At 25.9% G+C, this 15355-nt stretch overlaps 1 protein-coding gene across 1 annotated transcript; it reads left to right on the top strand.

Moving 5' to 3' along the window:
- Positions 1-10521: 10521 nt before the first annotated feature.
- On the top strand, positions 10522-11671 carry LOC115711957 (protein LIGHT-DEPENDENT SHORT HYPOCOTYLS 4). Its single transcript, XM_030640157.2, has one exon. It carries the CDS (start codon positions 10714-10716, stop codon positions 11419-11421), a length of 708 nt encoding a protein of 235 aa, XP_030496017.1. The 5' UTR covers positions 10522-10713; the 3' UTR covers positions 11422-11671.
- The last annotated feature ends 3684 nt before the right edge of the window (positions 11672-15355 follow it).

Genomic DNA, 15355 nt, shown 5'->3' with positions numbered 1-15355 from the left:
TTTGTAATTAACACCTATGAAATTTTTTTAGTAAAAAAATAGTTAATTTAGAAGGTTAAAAATAAAAGGTAAAAGTAAATTATTATATTCATTAAATCTCAGTCACGATCGAGCATATATAAATGAAATAAAAAGTGAAAGGTTAAGAATAAAATAGGATATATATATATATATATTATTAATCAACAAAGGTATTAAATAGCTGTAACTTTGAACTTAATTAATTGGGTTTGGACAGTTGTTTAAAAATAATTAAAATATTCATAAAAAAAAGTAATTAAAATACATATTTATAATATTATTTTCTAAAAGTAATCATACATATATAAATGCCATGATATACAATGTTTTTTTACTAATTAATATTAATTTTTGCATTATAATATATACTCCAATGATTAATTAGTTAAACAATCCAACTTTGGGCCACTAAGATTTGTCTAATTTTCAATATATATATATCGAATTATATATAAATCACTAATGATATATATATATATAGCTAGGTGGGATAATTAATTTATTATTAGTTCAACGTTTTCTGAAAGAGTTTTATTCAGTAAACAGTTGAAAAAGGTTCACTTGATCAAAATATTTCTATTATTATATATATATATAACCAAATAGTAACCCTAATAATTGTTGATATCTTTTACGAGCTCACACATATACATATACATTAAATTTATATATGTGTCATGTCTCTTTCTATACGTACTAGCTATAGCTTCAAATTAATTGTAAGAAATATATCAGGATCTATATATATATATATATATATATTATATACATCTCTAGATCGAAAGAATATCAAAGTCCACAGTGAAAATTTGAATTCACGGACGATCACGGATGCATGTATATATATATATATATCTATATGTACCATATATAGTACTATTTTTGTTTTCCTTTTTAAGATGGTGATATATAAATATATACCAGTAATTTGCGATATAAATATTTAAGTTTAACTTTAGTTGCAAATAAATATATGATAAAATTAAGTGATGTAGAATCAAAGCAATGAAACTTTAAACAGTATAATTAGCAATGACAAGATTAACAACACTAACAATAATCAGAAATAAAAACAGGGGCAAATAAAGTGTTAAAACCGAAAAACACTAAATATTGAAAATAAAGAAATCAACACCAAGACATATACTGGTTCAAGTTTGATAGATCGATGTGATCTATGACTCTACTCCAATTCTGAAACACCATCGTAATCCTTTTTTATTGATTGAGTAAGAATATACAGTACAGTCGAGACGAGATTCTCGGATGAGTTTTTACAAATATTTGTTTCAACTTTCACACTTTACACTTAAGAATCTTCTTCATATACAGAAAATTCTTCTTACAAACTCAAATCCAATTTCTATCTTTTCTTTGTACCTCTCTCTCAACCTCTCAATCTTTTCTCTCTCTAACTCTCAATCTCATCTGAACAGAGAGTACTCAAACTAATATATCTCAATTTTTCATCTTCAAATATAGAGTCAATGTGGTATTTATAGTCTTAGAATCAAGATCCTAAAGTCGGTGATTGATATAGAAATGAGGTTGTTAAGTTAGTTAGAAATAATTAACTTAACCAACTCTTAATTTAGCAAAGTTTCCACGTCAGCATAAGCACTAGGGCCTTTAGGAACATGAATGAGCTTTTGGGCTCGAGGACCACGAACCCTAGCTGAAGATGATTCTGGATAGGATATAAGTCTACTGAAGTCTAGTCGACTATCCAGAACTACCAATTCAGGAAGGATAACTATCCAGCTAGAACTCCTTTCCAAGGAAGGGCTAGCTATCCTAATAAATACTTGATCCGGAGTGGACATAATAGTCATCCAGAAACTCCCTTCCGGACTCGACTATCATTCCACAAGACTCCTTCTGGGACCACGAGTAAACTGACGAATGCGGAGAACTTTTTATTTTTGGAGGAACTATACCACAAAATACCTAAGTTTAATTTTTAACGGTAATAATACTTAAGCTATAATTCTGAAACTTTTGTAAGCACCTTGCTATTAAGAGTTAAGTAAATTGCCATGTGGCAATTTCTAATTGGTCAAAGTCATTAAATTTTTATTATTTTTTAAAAAATAATTTAAATATATCAATAAAAAAACACGTGGATATATAATGACTTAACATTTTTTAGTAGGTCATCATGAAAGAACTCCACAGTTAAGCGTGCTTAACCTAGTGTAATTTTAGGATGGGTGACCTCCTGAGAAGTTTTCCCAGGAAGTGTGCGAGTGAGGACAAAGCATGCTGGAAACACTCGTATTGGTCTATAGGGCCAGTCATCAGTCCATGAAGCAGCCAGAGGCACATACTCGTGTATAAGAGTCATTATTCCATGGGTGTAAGGACCCAATGGAGGCTTGAAGCAGGGACGTTACAAGTGGTATCAGAGCTTTGACCCAGCTGGAAGTGTGGTCGACGAGAATGTCAGTACCCCTAAGGGGGGTGATTTTGACAGTCAGTAGTCTCATGATTCGTAAGGGGAAATATCAAGTAAGCTATGCAATTCCACACCGCATGGGGAAGGTCAAGTGGGATTATTCTGAGACTGTGTAGGTATGGGACAACACAGTTGAAGATAGCTAGCTTAAATGTATTGATTGGTACTACCTATATCAACAAGGTGCATCTTGTTTTTCAGTAGCCCTTCACGAAAGAACTCCACGGTTAAGCATGCTTAACTTAAGGTAATTTTAGGATGAGTGACCTCCTGGAACTTTCCCAAGAAGTGTGCGAGTGAGGATAAATCATGTTGGAAACACTCGTGTTGGTTTGTAAGTTTAATCATCAGTCCATGAAGTAGCCATAGTGACGTACTTGTGAGCCATCATTCGGTGGGTGTAAGGGCCCAATGGAGGCTTGAAGCGGGGACATGACATTAGTGGTCCACTTATTGTGACAGTCAGTAGTCCCGTAATCTGTAAGGAGAAATACCGAGTAAGGTGTGCAATCCCACATCTCCTGGAGAAGGTCGAGTGTGATAATTTTGAGACTGTCTAGGTATGTGACTACACAGTTGAAGATAGCTTAAATGGATTGATTGGTACTACCTATATCAACAAGGTGTATCTTATTTTTTGGTAGCCCGAAAGAACTCCACAGTCAAGCATGCTTGACCTGAGGTAATTTTAGGATGGGTGACATCCTAGAAAGTTTTCCCAAGAAGCATGCGAGTGAGGACAAAACACGCTAGAAATACTTGAGTTGGTTTGTAGAGTCAGTCGTCATTCCAGCCAGAGTGACATACTTGTGTGTATAATATTCATCATTCTGTGAGTGTAAGGACCTATTAGAGGCTTGAATCAGGGGATGTTACACTTATATTTTTTTTTTAAAAAAAAACTTATTAAATAATTTTAAAATTTGTAAAACTATTTTTCAATAAAAAACTTATTAAATAGTTTTAAATTTAAAAAAAAAATTAAATAATATTTATTTAACTAATAAAAATAATAAAAAAAAATAAAAACACTGTTTACTAGTATATCTCTCTCTCTCTTTGTTTCTTCTCTTAAAATATAATTGTCGTTTTTAACTTTATTATTGTTTAGTTATTAATTTTTTTTTTTTGAATTATTTAATAAGTTTTTTTATTCATGAAAATATGAGTAGATAACTAATATGGCATAATGTCAATTTAGTCTATTTTAATAAAATTTAATGAACTAGTAGCTAGTGACGAAAGTAACATAACATAAAATGTTACTTTATGTATTTAATCCGTTAAAAAAATATGTATATATAAGTGTTTAAAATAAAAAATATTAGATATTTATTAAGAGTATTCATTGGATCACATCTAATATATTTGGACTCAACCCAACTAATCTAATCTAATTATTTATTGGATATTGAATTTTGTCATTTGATCCAATGCAATTGTGACAGTCACTAGTCCCGTGATCTGTAAGGAGAAATACCGGGTAAGCTGTGCAATCCCACATCGCCTGGGGAAGGTCAAGTGGGATGATTCTGAGACTGTGTAGGTATGGTACTACATAGTTGAAGAGAGCTTAAATGGATTGATGGGTACTACCTATATCAACAAGGTGCATCTTGTTTTTCGGTAGCCCATCACGAAAGAACTCCACAGTTAAGCGTGCTTGACCTGGGGCAATTTCAGGATGGGTGACCTCCTGGGAAGTTTTCCCAGGAAGCGTGCGAGTGAGGACAAAGCACGCTGGAAACACTCGTGTTGGTCTGTAGGGTCAGTCGTCATTCCATGAAGCAGTTAGAGTGGCGTACTCGTATATAAGAGCCATGAATCCGTGGGCGTAAGGACCCAATGGAGGCTTGAAGCGGGGACGTTACAGCAATCAAATTGAGTCCTCCGATTCGATCTGATCCAATGGATGTATTGGATTGGATCGTTTTCAACCATTGAATGCATTGAATGGTTTTTTTATTGAATTGAATTGGATCCATCCAATCTATATTTTAGCTACCATTTAAGTTAATTTCATTAAAATATATTGAAACATAATTTAAAACTTATAATAATCCAACATATATAATAAATATTAGTTTACTCCAACCTAATTCTCATAATCTTATAATAAAACCGCTAAAAAATAAAATTTATTCAATACGCATTGATAATTTTATTAGCGTTTACAAAGATGAGAATTAATATTTTAGATTTAAAGTTTTTTTCGTTAATCTCATGTGTTAAATGTATATTAAATCAATTAATATATATTTTTAAATAAAATATATTAAATATATAAAATTATAAATGTATTTTAAAAAATATAAATATAATTAGATGACCATTGCGATAATAATTGGATTGGTTTGGTCAGTTATCCATTGGATTTCCAACAACTGATCCAATTGAAGTTTTAAAATTAACATACGATTTGATCCAATTATGATTGGATATCTGATTTTATTAGATCGTATAGGATTGGATCAGTCGGTTGTAATTGGATTGAATGACTTTCTGCATAACCCCTAAATTATTTTTGTCACAATTTGTTTAAATAAGATATAACAAACTAGTAGTGATAGAAATAACGAAAATATAAATGAAATAATGTTATTAATTCATAGAAAAAAAAAAGTATTATATATAAGTATAAAAAATATATTAAAAATATAATTATTTATGCCACAAATATCCCTATAATATATTAATGTAAATATATATTTTTATAAGTAATTAATATGAAGTTAGTTCTATAGTGGGTTAGTACAAGTACTTATACATATTGACTAAAAGGTAAATAGTATAAGATATAAATTATAATAGTAAAAGATGATAAAATAGAAAACTTGGCTGACCTAAAATGTACAAATAAGATGATAAAAGCTACCATAAATAGTCTTCATTAAAGTTAAACTTCTTACTCTATCATCATCTACAACCCTCCTCTCTTTATATAAATATATGTATAATGAAAAATAATAAATTATTAATTTTTATATATATACACAGAGATAAAATTTGAGTGGTTACACCAAAAAAATATATAACCATGATAATTTTAAAAATATATGTATATTTATATATACCCATGATAATTACAGTAATAATTAATTTAGAATTAAAAATAATTGATAAATTGTCCTTAACCTATTTTATTTTATATTTTTATAAAATAAAAAAAATATTTACAGCTAGCATAAATATCATAAATTTTTGATTTTATATATTTAAATATCATATTTTTTTTAACGAATTAAATACCTTAAGTTATGATATTTCCGTTACTTCCTTTTTTTATTAAATCATATTCAAATATAAGAGTATCTGTGGCATAAATATTTATTATTTTAAATTTTATATATTTATATACCATATTTTATTTTCTTTTAGTGGATTAAATACTTAAAGTTAAGTTTTTACATTACTTTTGTCATTATCACTTCGAGAAAATTCTATTAAAATAGACTAAATTGACACGTGTCAACATATTAATGTTCTACTCTGTCAACATAATTGTTACATTTATAATTATTTTTTATTTAAAATATGACTAAACCACTAATATGTTAACGAAAATGTAACTTATAGTATTTAATCGGCTAGAAAAAAAACATGTAGTGTATATAATTGTATAAAATTTAAAACATCAGGTATTTATGTCACAAATACTCTATATTTGATAGGATATTTAACAGAAAAGTAGTAACGAAAGCAACAGAAATATAACTTAGGGTATTTAATAAAAAATAAGTGGTAGGTATTAAAGTGTATAAAATCAAAAACTTATAGTATTTATACCACAAATATCTTTAAAAAAATTAAAAAATATTATTAAATATTTTAATTAAAAAATTAATTTATTTAACTTATATAATTGATTATAATTAATCTAAATTTTAAAATAGAATAATTACTTGTTCGCAACCTGTTATAATAGGTCATTTAGAAATTATAATTAAATTTTTACTATAAATCAACTTATATTATAATTATATTGACATTTTTTATTTAAATTTTTTTTGAATAATTTATAATTGCTCGAGATCAAAAATAAAATTTAAAATAATCAAAACAACCTTGCCCAATAGTATGTCTGATAAATTTAGTTTCGACAATACTGCATAATATATTTAAATTTTCAAATGCTAAAATACTATAATTTTGACACTATAAATTATATGAAATTATATTTTCATATAAAAACTTTAAGTTATAATTTCTATTTTTGATAATAGAGAAGTCTCTACAAATCAAAAGTGGTTCACTCTAATGTAAAATTTTGTTATACATATTAATATACACAAAAGGAAGAATTTTATTTATTTTTTATTTTATTTTTTTAAAAAAGCTATATATGTATACATGTGGAATTGGGTGGCCTATTCTGATGACCTATAACAATAGATTTTTTTTCTTCCTTTTTCTCATTCATTGAATTTAATTTGGTCAAATATATTGAAAAGAGATTCCACCTCTTAAAATATTTACTAATACCTAACTTGTTATAATTAAGCTGATATTAGAGCATGACCACTATTTTTCTTCCTCATGCTTATTAATTGAAATTATAGTCCCCTTATAATAAATATTCAAATATTATGAGTAAACTGTTTGAATTTTATTTTTAAAAATTTTAAATTATTTAAAAAAATTAAAAAATTTGTAAAAAATCCTTATTAACTATATTATTATACATCGCCGTGTTAAAAAAAGAAAATCAACTTATTTATATACCGAAAATACTATATAAATTAACACACACACAGATCCTTATTATGGTAGTGAGAAACATTTTTCTCATTATTAATTAATAAAATAATATTTTATATATTTTTAAGTCTTAGCAAGATTTTTTTTTAATTAAATATTACTTTGATCAATAATAACAAAAAATAATTTTATTAAAATGTATTTTGTAGTAACATATTATCACAATTTATTGAATATATATATAATTACAAAACATTTTGTAAATAATAATCAATTATAGTTTTGTTTGACTCAATAGATATAGGTTTATAAATATTTAATCATAATCAATTATAATTTTATTTGACTAAAAATAAAATTTTGCCTACCAAGTTAATAAATAGAAGGGATACAAACTTAATAACTATACATTAATTTTAAAAGATAGTACTAATTATAAATATAAAGTGGTGTAGTTATAAATAAAAAGTACTATTACATAATAACATCTATGATGTAGCTATATATATAGCTAGCTATTAGCTAGTAGTGATTGCATCATTAAATTTCTTTTTAACCTTTGAAAAATTATATAAAATTAAAATTAATCCACTATTTACAATAACCTATATATATATTTATAGTAATTCAATCAGAATACATATTTGGAAAATTATATATACTGCACTACCTATTTTTTTATATTCAGATAGTTTTAAAATATTTTAGAAATTTCACATACTAAAAATAATATTTAAATAGTATTTTATAGCATATGTTTTTTTTTTATTTTATTAGCACATAAAATAAATAATTTCATGAACTTTACAATCTGTAGTGTAAATTATTTTAAATTTTGTAGAATCTCTTAAATAATTATAATTATAACGAATAGAATAAGATTACCCTATATTTTTAAGAGTGTACTAGTAGAGACTCTATGGATTATAGCAAATTAGAAATAACAAAAATAAAAGAGTAATTTGTGGCATAAATACTTAAGTATAACTCTCAGTTGTAAATAAATATCTAGTTAAGTTTAATTTTTGTCGGTAATAATACTTAATGTTATATATTTAGAACTCTGTAGGTACTTAACCGTTAAATGTCACGTCATTATCCACATGTTATTTTCTTGTTGGTATATTTAAATTAATCTTTTTTTTAAAAAAATTAAAATTCATGACTTGGACCAATCAAAGATTGCTAAGTGGCAATTTACTTAACATTAATAATTAGACTTACAGAGTTCCAAAAATATAATTTAAATATTAGGAGCTAGCTTTTTCATTTTTATATTTTAAAATAGTTTTTTTTTTTTGTATTTTTACGGAATTCTACATAGAAACCCCTATTGCAACTAGTGCTGCAACCTAAATTGCAATAAAAAATCGTATAGAAACCCTTGCTGTAACTAGCGTTGCAACCACTTTAGAAACCCAAACCGTAAATTTAAAAAGAAAAATTACAAAAATAGTATATGGATAATTCTCCTAAATATTATTATCACTAAAAATTAAACTTAAATATTTATGCCGCAAATTACTAAAATAAATTTATTTAAAAATGTGGTTATATAAGGGAAACTTACAAAATACTGGAATTTGGGTTAAGTTTTACAAAAATATTGTCACACGGAAATCTTTTCAAAAATACTGTGTTTTTATAAAACACTAGTAAAACACAAAGCAGATGAAACTTATAAAAAAACACAATAAAAAAATAAAAAAAAATACCGCATAATAGTATTTTTGTAAAAAAAATATCAAAAATTAATATATCATGTAAATTTCCCTTATATAAGGAGCAAAGTAAGATGTGTGGGTCCAAATTGAGGTGTCAGAAAATAAAGGTTTTAAAATTTAATTAGGTGAGAAGAAGAAGAAGAAAAAGTAAAACAATGAAATAAGTTTCCATAAGGGTATTCTGGTCACGGAGCTATAGCAACTGTCATTCAATATATAAATTAATAATTAAAATCATTTATTCTATTTTATTTAATAATTTTAAATACTTGAAAATTTTCTAAACAATAAAAATAGATATTATCAATACAAAGTTAATATTTTGCAGAGTAGATCACAAGACATGACCTTGCTTCACCCTTTTAAGGCAAAATAATTAATAATAATAATAAATTAATATTTGAAAAAAAGAAAAAGAAAAAGAAAAACAGTAACCAAAATCTTTCTCTTCAAAGACCAAAACCTTTTTCTAGTATTACTCAAATTAACAAAGCAAAGAAACCAAAAAATAGTAAGATAAGTTAACAAACTGAGAAAACAGTCATGTCTTATAACTTACAATCATCATCATCATCATAATAAAAAATCTTCTCTTTTGCTTCAACATTTTCATCCCTATAAATATATATATAAGTATTGTTATTAGACACTAGTACTATACCACTTAAAGATAGTGTCCTACGATTAGTAATATTCTTTAAAAGTTGGAGTAATTTACGTTTAATTTTCGTTTGAAGATAAATACTTAAGTTTAATTTTTTACAGTAAAAATACTTAAATTATATTTTTGGAGCTTTTATAGGTACCTAGTCGTTAATTTCAAGTCATTATTCTAGTATTATTTTCTTATTGGTATATTTAAATTAATTTTTAAATAAAAAAAATTAATAATCTGAAACAATCAAAGATTGTCACGTAACAATTTACTTACACTTAAGTCGATCAGATAGTTACAGAAATTCAAAAATTATAACTTAACCACTAAAAATTGAACTTAAGTATTTTTTTATAACCAGAAGTTAATAAATTTAGATATTTATACTGCAAATTACTTTAAAAATTATTACGTTAAATCATATATATGAGATCCGATATTTAATTCCACCAATAGTAATATGACACTAAGAAGGGTGCTAGTCACGAGTGGTGCCTTTTACCATTTCTCTCTTAACATATAAAAGAGAAATATTAAAAAAGCATTAAGGTTATTAGCACCCTTCTCTCGATATCAAATCACTATTAGCATAATTAAATATTAGATCCTATATAATTTAGTGTAATAATTTTTAAAATATAATGCTCACTAGTCACAAAAGGCCACGTATATAAATAGTGATATTAAATATTAATCGTACCCAAATATGAATGCTCATAAATTTAATATAATTAATAAATCAAAATATTTAAATAATAATAATAATAATAATAATATCAAATCAACCCGTGCCCTCTTTTTTTATTTTTAATTTTTTTAAATCCTAGTGAAGTTGTTTTCACTAAACAGTAAGTCTTCTCTTTCTCTTTTTCTCTATATTATTTTATATTATATATTACATAAATAAATATAATTGACAATAATAATAATAATTAAAAATAAATAAATTAATTACCTCTGCACAAATTCTAAGAACCCAAAAACATCATATACGTCCTTATTCTCCTTAACTGAACTTCATCTCTTTCTCTCTCTCTCTTTCTTTCTCTCTCATCAAGAACCCTAGAACACATATATATGTTTGGTTACAAGAATAAAATTTCTCACAATTTTTTTCTATAGCCACAATCCAAGATCCAATCTTTGAAAAAAAAATTATTATGGATTCAATTGCAGAAGTAGATAGTTCAAATTCAGACGGTGCCAGTATCACAAATACTGGCACCGTTCCCGCTACTACTACTACTCTGATTGGTTCATCGAACTCAAGCAGTAGTAGTAGTAGCAACAACAGCAGTAGTCGTTACGAGAATCAGAAGCGTCGAGATTGGAACACTTTCGGGCAATACCTAAAGAACCACCGGCCTCCGCTATCTCTATCCCGATGCAGCGGAGCTCATGTTCTCGAATTTCTCCGTTATTTAGACCAATTCGGTAAGACTAAAGTCCACACACCAATATGCCCCTTTTACGGGCACCCTAATCCACCTGCCCCTTGTCCCTGTCCGCTCCGTCAGGCTTGGGGCAGTCTGGATGCTCTTATAGGGCGACTTCGGGCTGCCTTCGAAGAAAACGGAGGCAAACCCGAAGCTAATCCTTTCGGAGCTAGAGCTGTCAGGCTCTATCTCCGAGAGGTAAGAGATTTACAGTCTAAAGCTAGAGGAATTAGTTATGATAAGAAGAAGAGAAAACGACCGCCGCCGCCACCTCATCATCATCCACCTCCTCAGCCGCCACAACAGTTCTCGATGACATCAGCACAGCCACCGCCACATCAGCAGCAGCAGCAGCAGATTGCTCCTCCTCAACCATTGATTCATCATTTGGGTCAACACCATCATCACCACCATCATCACCATCATCAATGAGCTATATATATATATATATATGGTGATTGATCTAATATTATGGAGGTACTACTTATTGGGTAGGGTTTTTTTTTTCCTTTTTATTATTATTTAAGCTATATTATAGGTTGAAGAAAGAAGAAAAGGAGGAAGAAGAAGATGATGTTATTATTAATGGTAAAAATAATTTTAATTAGTTTGGGATATTTTTTAGGGTTAGATTGTTAAAATTATTTTATGCAAGTTTGTGGTAATTAGAAGTTGTTTAATATATATTATATTCTATGTAATTCTCTGTTTAATTTTGTGTGGTTTAGATCTATATATATATATATAAATCATCATTATATTGTCATATGAATCTGCTTTTGAGGCAAACAGAGAGTTTTACAACTATATATATATAAATAATTATTAATTATATATTATATAAATTGTATAGTAGTACGTAGTAGAGAGTAGTACTAGTAGTGTTAGTTAGTATACATTAATTATATATATTTATTTATATAATGCTCTTAGTTTTATGCAGCTTGATTCACCAGTTTTCATTCTGTTATGTTATGTCACTTTTAGAATTAATGACAATATATTATAATTATAATTTAACAAAATTTGTTAATCTTTGTCAAAAAAATCAGTGATCTATCTATATATATACAGTTTGAAATGACTTTACATATAGATCATCTTGTCAGATTATATATATGATATATATATATATATACACTTTTCTTTCATCATGCTTGTGAATTCGATATTTTCTTTTTTATTAATTTTTTTGCACCTTTTTATATATCTTTGCTTTACTGTCTGTAAAAATCATTAAATTAATTTGTCTAAAAAACTTTTTTCCACAAAATCCTCCTCTTCTTGTGCTCTTTTTTTTCACTCTTAATTGGTACTCATTTGAAATTTTTTGTTATATAATATTATATATACATAGTTTTACATGCATGACTATATAAATATATTTGTGTATGATTGATTTAAGTACTTTGGTTCTTTTAGTGGTAAAATTTTATATGTATGAAATTTCCTTTATTTGTCAAATCAATCTCTCTCACAATATATATGTATGTATATTACTGAGAAATACAGGGAAAATTTTTGTATGTCAAATTATTATGTGAACAGATATATGTTGCATGTGAACTATATATATAGGGATATGATTTTGTTTCGTTATTGTACTTTCACGGATTGTAATCTGTAATGTACGGCAGCAGTCAGATGAGGGAGTTATTTGATCTGACGGCTGAGATTGATTTAGGGGTAATTAGGGTTAAAAAGTAGAAACGTACCCTGACACTCATTTAATGTACCCTGAGATTCATCTAATATACCACGTAATACATTCTGTGAAAGTACATTACGGAACAAAATCATATCCCTATATATATTTATGAAAATTGTGTAGCCTATAAAGCTATCCATATATGAAAATTAAGTGTGTTATTACAATTTTTTAATTAATTTTTATATTTGAAATTACATGTTAAAATATTTATCATTATATATGAAGATCAAAATGTTTTTTTGCCTCAATTTAGCCAGTCCATATATATGTATGTATGTATGTATATAGCTATATATATAGGGTATAGTTTAGTAGGGTAATTAATTAGTGCCGAAATCATTATTAGGGTATTGAAAAATTAACAACGTATCATGAAGATTTGATAGGAATTTTCTTATTCTTCTCTCTCTGATTGGGTAGTTTTGTTAATTTAAGATTAATTATTATTACATGTTTTGCTTAACCAATTAGTTTATTCATCTAATTATATTAATGTAATAACTAATTACTACGTGATTCTATATATATATAATATATAGAGGAATATCTATAGTATGTTTATATATATCATTGGTTTTATATATCTTGATATGTTTTAAATTAATTCCTTGAAGGGGCCAATTAACTTTGTTTATTATTATTAATCATGAGTAAATTAATAATTAGAAGCACTAAAATCAAATTTGACTTGGATTTTACTTATATAGGGGATGATATATATATATAATGTGATTAATTTCTTAATAAGCATACTTTATAATGATGATAACAATTTCTAGGATTTTAAAGGGTTATATATTTATTAATTTTATTTTTACAGCACCTGAATTAGTACATGACACTTCTGTTAATTTGTAATTATTATTTGTGGTAAGTAAAGATATTACAATACATATATTTGTGATCGTTTAATTTTATATTCTAATTTAAAGTTACAGGGCTTAATTGTTTTTTTTTTTGATATATTAATATATATTATTACAAAGTTTTAGGAAATAATATATATATATATGTAATGATGGCATCTGCCAAAATAATGTTCTGGATAAGTTACCATAGCTAGCTTGCAAAGAAATCTAATTAATTAGCAAGAGAATCAATTACTACATGCAAAAAATTAAACTTAGAGCGTTAAAATTATCACATAATAAAGCTCTAATATTATTTAGAATTAAACCCAAAAGAAATATATATCTAGAAATCATGGACGAATTAGAGTTCGAATCAATTAATCCTTGACAATCTAACTCGAACTGAATGTTGTTTAATATAGTCTTTACCCTAATGAAAAACATAAAATTGAAAATTAATAAATCAAACCTTAGTATATATATATATAATTACTTAGTTTAATGAGTTATGTCATCTCTTTAGTTTTCATTTATCGATCTGCTAATGACTTATAGTACTCTTATAATTAGATTCTCTTGTTCTTTTTTCAAAATTATTTTTTCGGTCAAAGTGATGTTCATGTTAAGTGTTTGGTACTATTATTTTTGCAGACATAATCAATTAGTAAAGTTTGATTATTTTTCAAAAATAAATGCTGAATTATATAACTTGTTCAATAATCATTCCAGTAAATAATTAATACAATGACAAAAATTTCTGGTGTTAATATTATAAAATGAAGCTTGTTTATAGGTTATGGAATATTTGCTACTTTATAATTAGAAAATTTGGCAAAAACAGAAATTGTATATATAAAAGCAAAAGTTATATCACTAAATAACGATTTTCCTATAAATATATACATAATGAATTTATTTTTCAAGTATATGAATGTTAAAGAATAAAGATCTGTGAGGAGTAATATATATAACTAAATGTGAAATATTTATGTATAGCTAGCTGAGAAATTAATAAATAAATTACTAAAATCACTAGAGAGCCAACATTAATATATCATGCAAAATAGATCAGAATCTTTTCAAGGTATAGTTAGTTACCTAAGAATCTCTTTGAATGACTAGACAAATTATATCTATATATGAATATATGTGTATAACACATAATTGGTCAATTTTTAGTTTTAACTATTCTTATTGATGAATAATAATTTTATATTAGATACTAGCGGTGCGATAGGAAAAAATAATTGTAGCTATACTGTAAGAAAAAATAGTAGTAGCAAAATTGTAAAAAAAATTAAACTGAATATTTTGTAAATTATAAATTTTAAAATATTATTGTTAAGATTTTATTATATTAATAATGACAATGTGACAATTTAGTTCATAATAATCATAAATATAATATATAAATTTTATGTGAAATATAATTTTTATTTATTTTTTTCTCAAAGTTTAAATTTATATTGTTATCACATGTAAAAAAACAAAAACTCGAGTATATAAAAAAAATTCTAAGTTGATGTTGTTTTATTAATGTTTATAATAAAAATATACATATTTTTTTAAACAAAATATAAGAAAATAAAAGATTTAAATATTATTAATTTTATTATAATTTATTTATTTTAAATATTTTTATTTTTATAATAGATAATAAATAAATTAGTTTTAGTACAACTAAATTCAGTATTAATATTGGGTATTAGTAGTGTCCAACACTTTTTAAAGGTGTCATCCTACAATGATCGGTTAGTGATATCGATATCGATAGCGATATTATAACACTTAGAAAAGTATTAGA

This window comes from Cannabis sativa, chromosome 4 (assembly GCF_029168945.1).
Source record: "Cannabis sativa cultivar Pink pepper isolate KNU-18-1 chromosome 4, ASM2916894v1, whole genome shotgun sequence".
In the NCBI taxonomy this organism is placed as follows: domain Eukaryota; kingdom Viridiplantae; phylum Streptophyta; class Magnoliopsida; order Rosales; family Cannabaceae; genus Cannabis; species Cannabis sativa.
Note: the sequence above shows the minus strand (reverse complement) of the source record. Positions and strands in the feature narration are given on the sequence as shown.